The 16,388-nt window shown below is 42.7% G+C and overlaps 1 protein-coding gene across 1 annotated transcript in view; it reads right to left on the reverse strand.

Annotated features, from left to right (window-relative positions):
* Positions 1-16,388, reverse strand: part of LOC126268008 (neuronal acetylcholine receptor subunit alpha-7-like) — a 587,517-nt gene that overhangs the window by 56,518 nt on the left and 514,611 nt on the right. Inside the window, exon 2 of the mRNA XM_049973406.1 lies at positions 7,397-7,551. Within this exon, the coding sequence (XP_049829363.1) occupies positions 7,397-7,551 (155 nt within the window). The remainder of the gene's footprint in view (positions 1-7,396; positions 7,552-16,388) is intronic.

The following is a 16,388-nucleotide window of genomic DNA, read 5'->3' on the forward strand; positions in this document are numbered from 1 at the left end:
ATCTAACAACTAAGCCAGACGCTTGTTGTCTTATATAGGCGTTGACGATCGCAGCGCATTATTCTGCCTGTTTACATATCTCTGTATTTGAATACGCATGTCTATACCAGACTCTTTGACGTCAGTGTAAGAAAACAGGTATTCGACATTGCAAAAGGACATGAACTGCCTCATAATCCTAATGCAGAAGAACCGATGGGAGTACCAGAGAAAATCATTCGTAAAACAGCGAAAGGCCAATGGAATGGATGAAATGGTTAGCTGCATTAAATACAAAATTTGGATTCTTGGAGTCGTGGCAGAAGGAGTGAAATAGTGATATAAGAATTAAAATATGTAACTTTTACTTAGACTTGTACATATCTTTAAACTGAGGGACCTTATTTACAAGGGTAGTAGAATTTATGCACTCATTGGTACAAATTAGGAAACCAGATTCTTAATTTGTACCATTTGCACACGAGTAGAAAATTAAATGTAGTGAGTTTATTTTTCTCAGAATTTCCAGTCTTTAAATAATTTTGTAACCTCCCATTAAATAGGCTATAGTGAATAAAATGTCAAAAGTGGTACAATTAAGGCAACTTTCTGCTACTTGACTTATTGTGTTAAACATTTAACATAAGATTGTAGCTTACAATGAATAGATTATGACAGCATTTAAAATTTTTAAATTCGGTTTATGACTGTGTGAAATATAGAAAATCAAATTTTTCTTACCACTGGAAGTCGTTAGATAGACAACGTGTAACTGATTAAATGTTCCACATAGCTTTTTAGTGAAATAGATAAACTTGCCTGTGTAAAACTACATGTGCTTTAACTGACTGTGAATGTTTCTCACCTCGTTTGAGAGGAGCTGTAATGATTAATTTTATTTAAAAGTTGATAATTTAATCGTTTGATTAACTCCTATGGGGTGTGAATCTTTCAGTGACAAAGCTTGTTTATTCAATAAATTTCAATGTTGAATGTGATTCTTTCCTTGTCTCTTTATTAACTATGAGCAAGGAAAGAAAGAAGGAAAGAAGACAATGATGAGACTCCAAACCTCTTCTGTAAATCGTGTGCTATTCAAACCTCCCTTGTTTCAAAGACCCAGCAAAAAAAAAAAAAAAAAATAAATAAATAAATAAATAAATAAATAAATAAATAAAGTGTATGCGACAATGATAACTGCACCACATTGCAGAGCATCACAAAGATTTAATTTTTTGCCAAGTTCTTTGTAACATTTTCTCTGTTATTGTTACAATCTCATTAGAGATACGATGTCGCAATGTAGGAGTATCGTTCACTTTGGTCGCATACACGAGGTCCTTCACGAATACCCACCTGAAGAAATCAAGCGGCTTAATGACGGGTGAACGTGATGGCCAGGAAATGGGTCCTCTGTGTCCGATCAAACGATTGGGAAATTTCCTATCCAGGAACTTGCAAACAGCCGTTGACCAATGCGGTGGAGCTCCATCTTGTTCAACAATGATGTTGGGGTTGCAAGTATATATCTGAGGGTACACAAACTGCTCCAACATGTTCAGATAAACTGACCCATTCACTATTTCTTCCACAAAGAAGAATGGTCCAACAATCCTGTTGTGCATTAGCCAGCACCAGACGTTTAGTTTAGGGCTGTCACGAACATATTCAATGACAACGTGCGGATTTTGCGAACCCCAAATCCCTCCATTATGCCTGTTTATCCTTCCTGATATCTGAAAGGTTGCCTCATCTGAGAATAAACATCTTTCCAGGAAGTTGGCATCCATATCGATACGCTGCAGCATATCCACAACAAATTACTGTCGGCGTGGATTGTTGTTCGGCGTCAGATGTTGCAGAATATGCACTAGTTACTAAAGTGTAAGCACACATACGAAGATGCTGGTGAACGACACGATGCAATGTTGATCGAGGTACATCAAGTTGCCTAGATGCTTGACGAATTGACTTACGTAGGCTTCTGAGGAGCGTTTGTCTGATGTCCTCCGATGTCTCTTTTGAAACTCTGTAGCGTGCACCACAAGAATATTTCAGAACACTTCCTGTTGCCAAAATTTCGTATACCATTCCTTAATAGTTTTCACATCAGGTGGATCACATTCATACACACGACGATAATTTCTTTGCACAGTAATCGGCAACCACACTACTGCTTGCGCGCGCTGCTGTGGAGTCGCCATTTACATTTCATGCGACCATGCTGCACTCTGGCGACGATACTTGGCACTTGAAATAAAACAACCCCTTGTTTTACATTCCTGTTTCAATACCCTACCGAAATACTCTCCGAAGAGACAATTCATTGAAAGTTCTGTAATTCCAATTGTATCTAATGAGTTATTTCGCATAACACATTAAATCTCATGAAATTTATTATTTCATACCTTTACTTGTATGTCACTTTTGTCAAATATATGTTCGCAATATTTTGCATTCAATAACGAAGCCATAATTAAGAAAAATTAGGTTAGCATTGATGTTTTTCTGTATTTTGTATAATGCGATGTATATTTTTTGTAAAAATCCTATATATTGTATACGCCAGTTTCGGCATAAAATACGCAAGGTTTAATTGTTAATTTTATAAATTTGGACTGTAGTTTTGTTGTTTTCATTGTTAAAAACGTATAAATACGAGGAGCGCAAGGCTCAGAGAAGTTCAGTTTGAGATGCAACCACTGTGTCGCACGTGTGTGCTTGAAATGGACCGGGACAACGACTGCTTCAGCAGCAGCAGGAAGCAGGTTACTCCGAGTTACACCGAGCTAAGATATGTATAAACAATGAACTGAACTATATATGTGTCACTGCAGAACTAATTACTAAAGTGTGATGTTTGGAAACTGTTCTAGCAGCAAACATATGCATTTGTCTCAAAGTTATCATTGAGTAGTGGAAGCCAAAGTGATCAATAAGATACCCCCATGATCACACGTTCATGATGTCTATGGCAGACAATTGTAACAACAAACTTTTGAGATTTTTTTTCTAAATCAAATAATCTCTTTCAATGTCGGAATTTTTGCCGCAATACCAATTTCACAGTTTCATTGCAATGTGATGGAAGAGATGGGATAGTCGTAAGTCTATCTGGAGTCCTAATATCTGCGAATTTCCAGGTGCTATGAATAAATGAAAGGTGAATCTTGTTTATATGTGTGGGCGCAAGAAAACTGACGCTCAACCGTAAGGACCTGTAACATTGCCGATGGACGGAAGAGTACTTCGTTTTTCAACTTTATTGGTTTGGGACTAAATTCAGCGTTAACTTCACTTGTTCAATGTTACAAAGTGCTACGATAAATGTTTAATAGTTGCAGTACAAGGTTTTATCTGTGTGACGATTCGTGGGTAGAGAGCATTATTTATTGATTTTGAGCAGTGTTGCAAGTATAATACTCCCATTATGAGTGAGAATAATATTCTTCACGTACTATGACAACCAGGTCGGGTTGGGAAATTTGTGCTTCGACTCCGAACTTAAATTCTGAAACTCATAACCACGAAAATGCGTCACGCAGTTCGTGTTCCCCTTTGCACGGCTTTGAACAATCAGGCCAACCAATAAATTTAATTGTTAGATGCTAAACTGTTAGACCGTAGCAAGAATGTAGGAAAGAATGTTAATTAGAACATAGAGAATGTTAATCAGAACATAGAGAATGTTAATCGGAACATGAATAGCAGCAACTTTCAGAAAATCTATGCAACTTTAAACTCTTTCAAACAGAATTTAGATACAATCAATACGAAACTGGCCGACACTAACATCCGTGTTGACCGCATTGAAACAAAAGGTGATTGCTTAAGTCAAGTCGCTCAGAAGTAAAAGTAATAAATGATAGGATTGTCGTCGTTGAGGAATGGGTCAAATTCACAGAAACAAATGTTATCGATGAGTTGATCAAGAGCAGAGAAGCTGCAATTAAAGCTATGCAGGAATATATTACTTCCGAAAGTGAATATGTGAACGAGAAACTGAAATTGAACTCCATATTAGTTGTAGAAGAGGTTAAATCCGTAAACGAAAAAGTTGAGTCAGTAACCCAAAACTTTCAAAGAGTCAGATTAAGAGTAAATAATTTAGAAAATAACCTTGTTACTAACTGTTACAATAGCAACAATCTGTTTGCCAACTCATGAAACAAAGTATTTTTGAAAACTTTCCCTGGAGATGTCACGTTGCATTCTGTAGATTTCTTATATCAATGCAAATACAGTTTCACACCTGTTATGCCAGGACCATTTAAAGTGAAAGTAGCTAAGCGGTTTCTGGTTGATGGAGCTTTATCCTGGGCAGATCAGAATGTAAGCCCTGAAATGACTTTTGGTCAGTTTGAAACATTGTTTTTGAATAAATTCTGGTCGGAAAGCAGACAAGCTACGATAAAGGCTGAATTTTTGAACGGCAGCAAATACAGAGAAGGGAAATTAAGCATGCCTGGGTTTTGTGAAATACAGCTAAGAAAACTGACACACCTAGACGAGTTAATTCAGATTGACGCACTGAAACGACATCTACCAAACCGGGTTCAGTGGGGGCTAGTTTATGAGCCAGATGACTCCACTGAAGAATTTTTGAAGCATGTGGATTGAAACAATCAAAGTAGGGGAGAGTACCAACACCAGAATGGTGGGTTCTCTCAAAATCAAAATTAAAATAACAGTAACAGACAAAATAACTATGGAACAGGAACAGTGGTCAAAATAGCAACAATTACAGACAAAACGCCAACTGAAATTAGAACAGACAGTGTAGACAGGAAAACAATCATCCACCTCGCTGGGAGGCTGCCAGTTTGAGGTGAGGAGAAAAACTCGTAACCAGGCTAAGAGTAGGAGAAACAGACACAGGTCACACCACCAACATTACACAGATTAACAGTAGGAACTACCAAGCTAATAATGAAAATAAGCACTATGAATTTTGGAAATATATGTTAAAAGAAATGAGTAATGATGACATGAAGACACAAAATAGTTATAAGCTTAGTGACGAGGACCTGACAAACTTATTTAGCAATAAGTGTGTATCCAATTCTATTGCTCTCCCGTTTCATGCACTGCGTCTTATTTCACTACTATGTAACTTCCAAAATCATGTCACAACTACTGTACACTTGTAGTTTAACTTACTCGTATACTGTGAAGACGTTTAAAATTCTTAGTGTCGTAATCAGATATTATCTCAGTTAATGTAGTTCAAATGGCTCTGAGCACTATGTGACTTAACATCTAAGGTCATCAGTCCCCTAGAACTTAGAACTACTTAAATCTAACTAACCTAAGGACATCACACACATCCATGCCCGAGGCAGGATTCGAACCTGCGGCCGTAGTGGTCGCGCGGTTCCAGACTGTAGCGCCTAGAACCGCTCGGCCACCCTGGCCGGGTCTCAGTTAATACGCAGCAGTGAGAAGTGTTGTGCAGTAAATGTAAAAGAACTAAGTTTTTAGAATGGAACTTCCTGGCAGATTAAAACTGTGTGCCCGACCGAGACTCGAACTCGGGACCTTTGCCTTTCGCGGGCAAGTGCTCTACCAACTGAGCTACCTAAGCACGACTCACGTCCGGTACTCACAGCTTTACTTCTGCCAGTATCCGTCTCCTAGAATGGGATTTTACGAATTTTAGACTGATGAAATACATATCTATTATGAACAACACTTGTGTTATAGGATCAAATGATATTGAACATAAGGATGACACATTACATGACGACAATGTGAGACTAAACGTAAGAGGCAGGTGAGGATAGAAACATGTTTGAAAGAGCCAACTTTCTGCATTAGATGTAGGTGTTACAGAGGAACAATACACAGTTTTTTGATATGTTACGTTAGTGTAATATGTGAGATAAAATATGTACTCTTGTGGAAAGCAATGTCATTCCTACTACTTATTATCCTGGGTGGTAATAATTACACATTCGCTACTTGAGACCGACCCCATGAGAAACGAATGATTGCAGGACAAGGAAACTTGGAAACGTTTGTAAGTACACGCGGAAGAGAAATAACGAATAAAGCAGTGTAAGAAATACATCTTAATTTCCACATGAGAGGGTAACATTTTTTAGTCGCGTCTACTCGAATGTTCTGCGTCACGTGGCAAAAATTGTTGAATAATGTGAAGTACGTACGGATAAAATTTCACAATTGTTCAGATAACTCTTTGAATGATGGACGTTGGAATGTTCAACCATCGTAACACAGGTCGTGCAGTGACTGAAGATTGCGTCCAGCATTCTCAGCAATGGCAACAGTAACATTCTCAACAAGTTGTGTCTCATTGGCCGTCAGCCTCTCCCTGGAGCAATTACCAAATCCCAGTTAATTCGAAGTTCCGAATCATGTTCTTCAACCTTGGTGCGGAAAGGTTACCGCTCCGCACTCCTTTAATGCATCGATACTCAGTAAGAGCAGTAGCACTGTTGCTGTTGTTCTGGCAAAGTCCTGCTCAACTTGCCCAGATGCATTTTGACAATTTACGACTGTGATGCACACTGATGCTTGTGTTTCAACCAACCCGGCGCCTAACGGTAGGTCGTCACACTAATACTACTAAAAAAAACTAAACTGAACTCCTTCCGAACAGGCCATTAAGGCCCAACGGTATTGACTGGCCGCCGTGTCATCCTCAGCCCACAGGCATCACTGGATGCGGATATGGAGGGGCATGTGGTCAGCACGCAGCTCTCCCAGCCGTATGTCAGTTTCCGAGACCGGAGCCGCTACTTCTCAATCAAGTAGCTCCTCAGTTTGCCTCACAAGGGCTGAGTGTACCCCTCTTACCAACAGCGCTCGGCAGATCGGGTGGTCACTAATCCAAGTGCTAGCCCAGCCCGACAGCGCTTAACTTCGGTGATCTGACGGGATCCGGTGTTACCACTGCGTTAAGGCCGTTGGATACTAATACCATTAACAATGCAAATTCTGCAAAGCATTGCCATAAAGTTGTGTACCATTACGGTAAATAGATTTCCGTTACACTGGCTCAAGTAACAAAAGTTTAATTAAAATCACCCGTTACATCATAACTCGTCAAAAATTCATCAGTCAAGTTTCTAGAAACGATGATAGAATTTCAGTAATTCAGGCCGTACGTATGATCGATGTTTGAATTTAGACAAATGGATTTAAAATTTTTCAGAAAACTAACCCTTTTACTTCACTCCGTGGTGTGAAGGAGCTTGAGCTACGCTCAAACGAAACAATAATTACGAAATATCGCTATCCTTTTGTTGCAGAACATGATTGAAACTGTTTGAGATTATCCCACTTTAGTTAGGAACCGATCAGAGTGATCGGTTTCCTCGTTGGCTTCGTCTATTTAAGAACCGCGACACCGTATTATGAACTCAAAGACTCGAGCGCGGTCGCTGATACTCACTTGTTGTAGAGAATGATGTCCGGCCTCCAGACGCGCTGGAAGGGCACGCGTATCACCTTAATGCCTGCGAAGTCGGACACGTTCCACTTGAGGTGGTGGTCCGTCCAGATCTGCGTCAGCCAGCAATTCGTTGTGAGGATTTGGTTCTTCTCGTCCTGCAACAACCAACATCAAGCATCAAATGGTTGGCCTTGAGGAGCACCAGAAATAAACAACAATATTAAGTGATGTATCCGCCACCCCCCCCCCCCCCCCTAGATCCCCATCACTCCCCCTACGCACCAACCTCAAGCCCATGCACCTTCCACTCCTACAGTCACAGGGACGGTAAAATGAAGAGCCAAAAAGACTGGTATAACTACCTAACATTACCACGAACACGCAGAAGTGCCGCAACATGGCATGGCATGGACTGGACTAATGACTGAAGTGGTGCTGGAGAGAATTTACACCATGAATCCTGCAGGGCTGTCCATAAATGCACAAAAGTACAAAATCTCTTCTGAGCAACACGTTGCAAAGAATCCCAGATATGCTCAATAATGTTCATGTCTGGGGAGTTTGGTGGTCAGGGGAAGTGTTTAAACTCAGAAGAGTGCTCCTGGAGTTACTCTGTAGCAATCCTGAACGTGTGGGGTGTCGCATTGTGCTGCTGGAATTTCCCAAGTCCGTCGGAATGCACAATGGACATAAATGGATGCAGGTGATCAGACAGGATGCTTACGTGCATGTCACCTGTCAGATTAGTAGCTAGACGTACAGTAGTCCCATATGACTAACTACACACGTCCGACACCATTACAGAGCCCCTGTCAGCATGAACAGTCCCCTGCTAACATGCAGGGTCCATGGGTTGATGAAGTTGTCTCCTTATCCGTACACGTCCATCCGCACGATACAATTTGAAACGAGGCTCGTCCGGCCAGGCAACATGTTTCTAGTCTTCAACAGTCCAGTGTCAGTGTTGACGGGCCTAGGCAAGGTGTAGAGCTTCGTGTTGATCAGTCATCAAGGGTACACGAGTGGGTCTTCGGTTCCTAAAGCCCATATCGATGACTTTTACTTGTATGGTTCGCATGCTCACAGTTGTTTGATCGCACAGCATTGAAATCTGCAGCAAATTGCGGAAGGTTTGCACTTCCGTCACGTTGAACAATTCTCTTCAGTCGTCGTTGGTCCCATTCTTGCAGGATATTTTTCTGGCCGCAGCGATGTCGGAGATTTGATGTTTTACCGGATCCCTGATATTCACGGTAAATTCCTGAAGTGGCCGTAAGGGAAAATCCCCACTTCATCGCTACCTCGGTGATGCCGTGCCTCATCGCTCGTGCGCCGACTATAACACCACATTGAAACTCACTCAAATCTTGATAACCTGCCATTGTAGCAGCAGTAACCAATCTAATAACTGCGGTAGTCACTTTTTATCTTATGTAGGCGTTGCCGACAGCAGCGCCATATTCTTCATGTTTACATATCTCAGTATTTGAATACACATACCTATACCAGTTTCTTTGGCGCTTCAGTGTATAAACACTGTGTTCTGAGACCCACCACCCCATACACGGGCCTTCAGTATTGGATCTTTTATGAACTGAACATCGATTTATTGACAGGCGACATATTATATACTGATGCGCAAAGCTTAATGGCTAAAGTAAATTTGGCAATATATGTCACTGCCAAGTAACATAACTCGATGAAACTTGTAAATTCTTACAAAAATACAAAGAAACAACTTCTACAGTATGGTACAGAAGATTACTGAAAGAAATACCCAACGAGTGTAACAGAAATGCCACTTTTATTCAAAGACAATAATTACACTCAAGTCGCCGCATTTGATGATGATTTCCTGGACATGAAAATATACAGAAAATTTGGAAATTTGTGGTAAGAGCCTATGGGAGCAAACTGCTGAGGTCATCGGCCCCTAAGCTTGCAAGTAATTAATCAAACTTAAACCACACACCCATGTCCGAGGGAAGACTCGAACTTCGACGGGGGAGCCGCGCGTACCGTGACAAGAGCCCTAAGACCACGGGGCTACTCCGCGCGGCGCAAGATACGGGACACAGCTCGTAATATGGTGAATGATCACCACGAACGGGAATGCATGTTTTGCAATGTGCTCTCATTCTGGCCACTACGTTGGTGAGGGGTTATTGCGTTAGGACGTTCCATTCCTCTGTCAGCACGGTTGTCAATTACTGGTTGGTCGTTGTTGCACGTGGGCGTGCTGCAATAGTCTCGCTATTGAATCCCACCCGTGCTCGATCTACATCTACATCTGCACCTACATATATACTGCGCTAGCCACCATGCGGTGTGTGGTGGAGGGCACAATTCGCACAAAAGTCATATTTCCCCCCTCTGTTCCACCGGCGGATCGCGCGAGGGAAAAACGACTGTCTGAATGCCTCAGTACGAGCTCTAATTTCCCTTGTCTTTGAATGGTGATCATTGCGCGATTTGAAAGTTGGTGGTAGTAACATATGCTCTACATCCTCGGCGAAGATCGGATTTCGGAATTTAGTGAGCAGCCCCTTCCGTTTAGCGCGTCGTCTATCTGCAAGTGTGACCCCCTTCAAACTTACTATGAGATTTGTAACGCTCTCACGGTGGCTAAATGTACCAGTCACGAATCTTGCCGCTCTTCTTTGGACGTTCTCAATCTCATGCATCAGACCCAACTGGTAAGGGTTCCATACAGACGAACAATACTCCAAGACTGGACGAACTAATGTATTGTAAGCAATTTCCTCTGTTGAAGGACAGGATCGCTCCAGGATTGCCTTGCCCGTTACTTGTGTAATCGGATCATTCCATTTGAGATCATTTCGAATAGTCACCCCCAGGTACTTCACGGATGTTACCGCTTCCAAAGACTGGGCATTTATATTGTACTCGTACGTTAATGGGAACTTTCGCCTTGTTATACGCGGTAGGTTACACTTACTAATATTGAGAGATAACTGCCAGTCATTACACCACGCATTTATTTTCTACAAATCCTCATTGATTTGCTCGCAACTTTAGTAGGATATTGCTTTCCTGTAGACTACAATATCGTCAGCAAACAGTCTAATGTCGCTGTCAATACCATGAACCAGATCGTTTATGTAAATCGTAAAAAGCAGCTGACCTATTACGCTACCCTGAGGCACACCTGAAGTTACGCTTGTTTCTGCTGAAGTCACCCCATTCAGGACGACATACTGCTCACTGTCTGTTAGAGAACTTTCTATCCAACCACATATGTCATCGGATAGACCATAAGCGCGCACTTTTTGGACAAGCAACAGTGCGGAACCTGGTCGGGACGCCTTTCGAAAGTCGAGAAATATGGCACGAACGTGGGAGCCGGTATCTAGAGCCTGTTGTGTATCATGCACAAAGAGGACTAGCTGTGTCTCGCATGACCGCTGTTTCCTAAAACCGTTTTGGTTTCTGCAGATGAGCTTCTCAGAGTTTAGAAAGGTCATTATGTCTGAACACAAAATATGTTCCATGACTCTACAACAAATCGATGTCAGTGAAATTGGCCAGTAATTATGTGCATCCGATTTTCTACCCTTTTTATAGATTGCTATGACCTGGGCCTTCTTCCAGTCCCGTGGAACTTTCCGCTGGGATTCAAGTCTGGGGAACGGGCAGGCCAGTCCAATAATCCGTAAAAATGAAGTAAGGATCAAATGCGCCCCTGAAAAGATGCAGATGGGGAAGGAATGTAGTGTAACAGTAACATTGACCGCTGACTGCAGCATTAAAAAATTAGGAGAAGCGCGTACAGCATTATGCCTCACCATACCATAATACCCGGACTACATTACGTGTTTCCACCTCTCACTAGAATCACTGAGTCCGTACTCAGCCGAAAAGATCACGCGACCCGACTCCTCGTAGGTCTAGCCTTGCTTGGCACCATAGCAGATGGTGCCGCCGATGTGCGAGTTTCAGCAGAACACAACGGACTGCATATCCGGCGAATGGACTACCTCCATGTCGCCGCGCTACTTTGGAACATGACATTACGGTCTCGTCGTCCTGTTAAATGTGCTGTCTGACGTGAGGTCCCTTCTTGCCTCTTGCACAATGCAGCAGTCATCCTTTGCGGTAGTTGACAGTTTTCGACCACTTCCTTTCCTTCGGGCAGCAGTGACTATAGCTTGAAATGCTCCCCAAGCATGCGAAACAATGCTGTGAGCAGTACATTCCTCACACTTCGTACGTCTGGCAGTTTCCCGACGATTCTTTCCCATGTGCAGTCATTCAAATGTCACCGGGCCATGTTGTAATGAAGAACACCGCCACACTGCATCGTAATTGCTCGCCGATTGTCGCATGCTGTCTTTTACGATTTATTTAACTACCTCGTGTCACGCTGACCTCACTCTACTTGGCGTCTTTATGTGCGCGACGGGGATATCTCCGGCAACATGATCCCAGTCTTTTATTCATTTCCATCGAGTAGTTAATATGTTATGATACTTTATCTCTTTCGTTCTTACGTTTTCCAAAGCGATATACGATATGCAGTAACTGAGTAGAATTGCCAGTTAAGTCCGGTTGGCTTAACCACAAATAAAAGACGCTAACCTTCAGCTAAACTTATTCTCCATTAGCTTAAACAAAGGCAGCGCCAGCAATGATTTCGTGTCAGGTTAGCTTGTGGGGCGTTCGATTTCATTTCGACATCTCTTTATTACGAATGAGGTATCACAGCGCTTGAATTACCTGATACGAAGACAGTGGTACCTATACTTGATTCAAAGATGTTACTAAGTGCGTGTTGAGAACGAATAAAACTCTTAGCAGTTTCATTGGCTTTTACTCGTTCGTACACCACAAAGACAAGCGACGTGTTTTTCCACGGTTTTGCCATGGACAGTTAATGGGACAAAAAGTCAGTGTAAGAAAGTGCCAGGTTACCTCAACGATCATGATGTGTTCCGCAACTTATACCGTAAGCTAGCCGTAAGAATAAAAAAAACTACTGGGTATACAGCTTTGGTAAATGAGAGCATAGTAGTAACTTTCCTAACTCAGTTGTTAAATTAATATATGACAACATATTGTTTAACTTAGCACTGCAATTAGTATAAAACCCCAGGGAGATGTTTGTCATTTTTTGTCTGGTGACACATTTTGCGAAATGCAACGAAATTTATGTTGAACGTAAAAGTATGTTTTAGAGAAGAACTCCAACTGAGACATGAATTTTCGATGATTCCTCAGACTGACGATACTGTTTTATTTTATTTAAAAAAAAAACATGGAGATAAGTATTTACCAAAGACGCCTTTTAGGTATTGTGATATCTTGGGAGGAGCAAAGGAGCGCGCGGGAGGGGGGGGGGGGGGGGGGGGGACGTTGGGGCGCAAGGAAGAGAGAGGAAGAAATTTTTTTGGCCGCGGAAAGTTTCAAACAATTATTTTTCTGCTTAAGTGGAAAAATAGTTTTCAGTTATTTTTCTGCTTGAGTATAATAATAGTTTTCATTTATAAATTATCTCAGAACATAATTAGCAAAATCTGAAAATGATTCAGTGTATCCCTCACATAGTGCCTATAGTAGTGGTGGAAATTATTTTATGGTTGGAGACAGTTACCCAACATACACAAACAATAACAAACAGTATTACTTGATTTTTCCGGTTATTGCAATGTTTCTCAAGTGTTCTTGCTCTTGCGAGACAGGGCTACGTGTCTAAGAAAAAATGAAACGCTTTCAGGTAACAGATTGTAGCTTCAAAGCGAAAGCTTTCTGGGAAAAACGTTTGATTTTCCCACTACGCAAATGTAGTTAGAAGATTACGTACTGACTTTCAAATTGTTCATATCAGTTCTCATGCCAACGAGGTAAATTTACTTTTTTTGCATATAAGCTCTTCTGGCATTTGCACTGGGTGTTGTGTGATGTCCTTAGGTTAGTTAGGTTTAAGTAGTTCTAAGTTCTGGGGGACTGATGACCATAGATGTTAAGTTCCATAGTGCTCAGAGCCATTTGATCCATTTTTCTGGCATTTGCGATCTATCTTATGTCATATGAGGCTGTGTCTAAGGGCATCAAAATATTTTTTACCAGACACAGCACTGTTTGTCGTGTTGCAATTCTCGTAAACCTATGATAACTTTTAGAACTAAAGTTGAGCGACTGGATGAGCCTTCAGATAAAAAGATAATACATATGATTTTACTGACTTCGAAAATAACCTTCTCATTTTAATATGCGTTGGTTTCTACAGAAATTGCGTCTTCTCTAACATTTTCAGCATTGATAAATATGTATGAGCCCTAGGGAATTCGCATTTCCGCCATTCCATTTCCTTCAGTGACTTTAAGAGAAGTCAGCAGGAAACAATCGACAGCTTGATGAATGTATCGTGTTATTTTACACATGCCCTACTAATCGTATTCATTAGCATCACTCGACGTTGCACCGATTACAACGTAAGAAAGCAAAAAGAATATATACACTCCTGGAAATGGAAATAAGAATACATTGACACCGGTGTGTCAGACCCACCATACTTGCTCCGGACACTGCGAGAGGGTTGTACAAGCAATGATCACACGCACGGCACAGCGGACACACCAGGAACCGCGGTGTTGGCCGTCGAATGGCGCTAGCTGCGCAGCATTTGTGCACCGCCGCCGTCAGTGTCAGCTAGTTTGCCGTGGCATACGGAGCTCCATTGCAGTCTTTAACACTGGTAGCATGCCGCGACAGCGTGGACATGAACCGTATGTGCAGTTGACGGACTTTGAGCGAGGGCGTATAGTGGGCATGCGGGAGGCCGGGTGGACGTACCGCCGAATTGCTCAACACGTGGGGCGTGAGGTCTCCACAGTACATCGATGTTGTCGCCAGTGGTCGGCGGAAGGTGCACGTGTCCGTCGACCTGGGACCGGACCGCAGCGACGCACGGATGCACGCCAAGACCGTAGGATCCTACGCAGTGCCGTAGGGGACCGCACCGCCACTTCCCAGCAAATTAGGGACACTGTTGCTCCTGGGGTATCGGCGAGGACCATTCGCAACCGTCTCCATGAAGCTGGGCTACGGTCCCGCACACCGTTAGGCCGTCTTCCGCTCACGCCCCAACATCGTGCAGCCCGCTTCCAGTGGTGTCGCGACAGGCGTGAATGGAGGGACGAATGGAGACATGTCGTCTTCAGCGATGAGAGTCACTTCTGCCTTGGTGCCAATGATGGTCGTATGCGTGTTTGGCGCCGTGCAGGTGAGCGCCACAATCAGGACTGCATACGACCGAGGCACACAGGGCCAACACCCGGCATCATGGTGTGGGGAGCGATCTCCTACACTGGCCGTACACCTCTGGTGATCGCCGAGGGGACACTGAATAGTGCACGGTACATCCAAACCGTCATCGAACCCATCGTACTACCATTCCTAGACCGGCAAGGGAACTTGCTGTTCCAACAGGACAATGCACGTCCGCATGTATCCTGTGCCACCCAACGTGCTCTAGAAGGCGTAAGTCAACTACCCTGGCCAGCAAGATCTCCGGATCTGTCCCCCATTGAGCATGTTTGGGACTGGATGAAGCGTCGTCTCACGCGGTCTGCACGTCCAGCACGAACGCTGGTCCAACTGAGGCGCCAGGTGCAAATGGCATGGCAAGCCGTTCCACAGGACTACATCCAGCATCTCTACGATCGTCTCCATGGGAGAATAGCAGCCTGCATTGCTGCGAAAGGTGGATATACACTGTACTAGTGCCGACATTGTGCATGCTCTGTTGCCTGTGTCTATGTGCCTGTGGTTCTGTCAGTGTGATCATGTGATGTATCTGACCCCAGGAATGTGTCAATAAAGTTTCCCCTTCCTGGGACAATGAATTCACGGTGTTCTTATTTCAATTTCCGGGAGTGTATATGTGTATGAGTGTGTGTTTCTATATCAGAAAGTTGACCCTGCATGTATAGTGGGGATTGAAGGTTTGCTCCCGGCTAACGACTTTTTTGCAACTCACTTTTAGTAAAATGATTTTGGTGATACAGATTTTTCTCAGTTTTATATCTTAACCAGAAAAAAACTTCTAACTAAATTGGTGGTGTAAAAGGGAAGGAAAGTAATTATGGAACAACGAAGCGAATACTTACATTTATTGTGGTTTACTTAAAAATCTATTAACAGTGGTTGGTCAGAGTTTGAAAGGAATTTTAAGATTTCTTCTCATGCATCGGGAGTCGGAATACTGCATTCGTGTTTCTGGACTACACTTTAATCTACATGACAAACAGCTTGTGTTGGCTGGGAATTATCCAGCGCAATACCGAGATGAGCGAACCTTCAGGTTCCACTATGAAAAAGCTTATGATTATTAGCAGAGGCATAAGAAAGAAACCCACTTGTCTGTTTGTTTATGGAGGAGAGGAATTTTACGGTGGGCTTGTTACAATATTGTGACAGACTCAAACAAACCGCTGACGGCACTGTAAATGCAGTATTCCTCCTAAAATTTAAGTAACAGCACAAGCGTCGCTACATGTTATCAAGATACTTCGCTCAGCTGATGACAATACATTTTCTAACTCAAACATGATGCGCACGTGATTTTTCGTGCACTGTTGAAGTGGTATACAAAGTAGGAAGCAATTAGAGACAACTTCCTATTAGTGTATAGCGTCCCATTTCCCTCTGATGACATCAGCGACTCGACAAGTCGCCTCACTCACCCCATAGCAATCGTGATCCACGAAAGCTCAACCGCCGCAAAACAATTCACAGAGATGGGCCAGAACCGAGAGCGAGGCGGGCTCATTGTTCTTTATAACGTCTCAGGTGCTTTCAATACGCGTACCAGCTGATGTGGGCGAGCCGTGGTGGAGGGGCTTTCTGATGATATATGTTCCCGGCTGGCGCTGTATGTCTACACAATCACACAAATGCACGTGCATCGCTCGTTAGAGAAAGACGATAGAGAGCTATAAATTATAGAGTGCAGCAATCAGTCGTTCTTTTT

Source organism: Schistocerca gregaria, chromosome 1 (genome assembly GCF_023897955.1).
Source record: "Schistocerca gregaria isolate iqSchGreg1 chromosome 1, iqSchGreg1.2, whole genome shotgun sequence".
Classification (NCBI taxonomy): domain Eukaryota; kingdom Metazoa; phylum Arthropoda; class Insecta; order Orthoptera; family Acrididae; genus Schistocerca; species Schistocerca gregaria.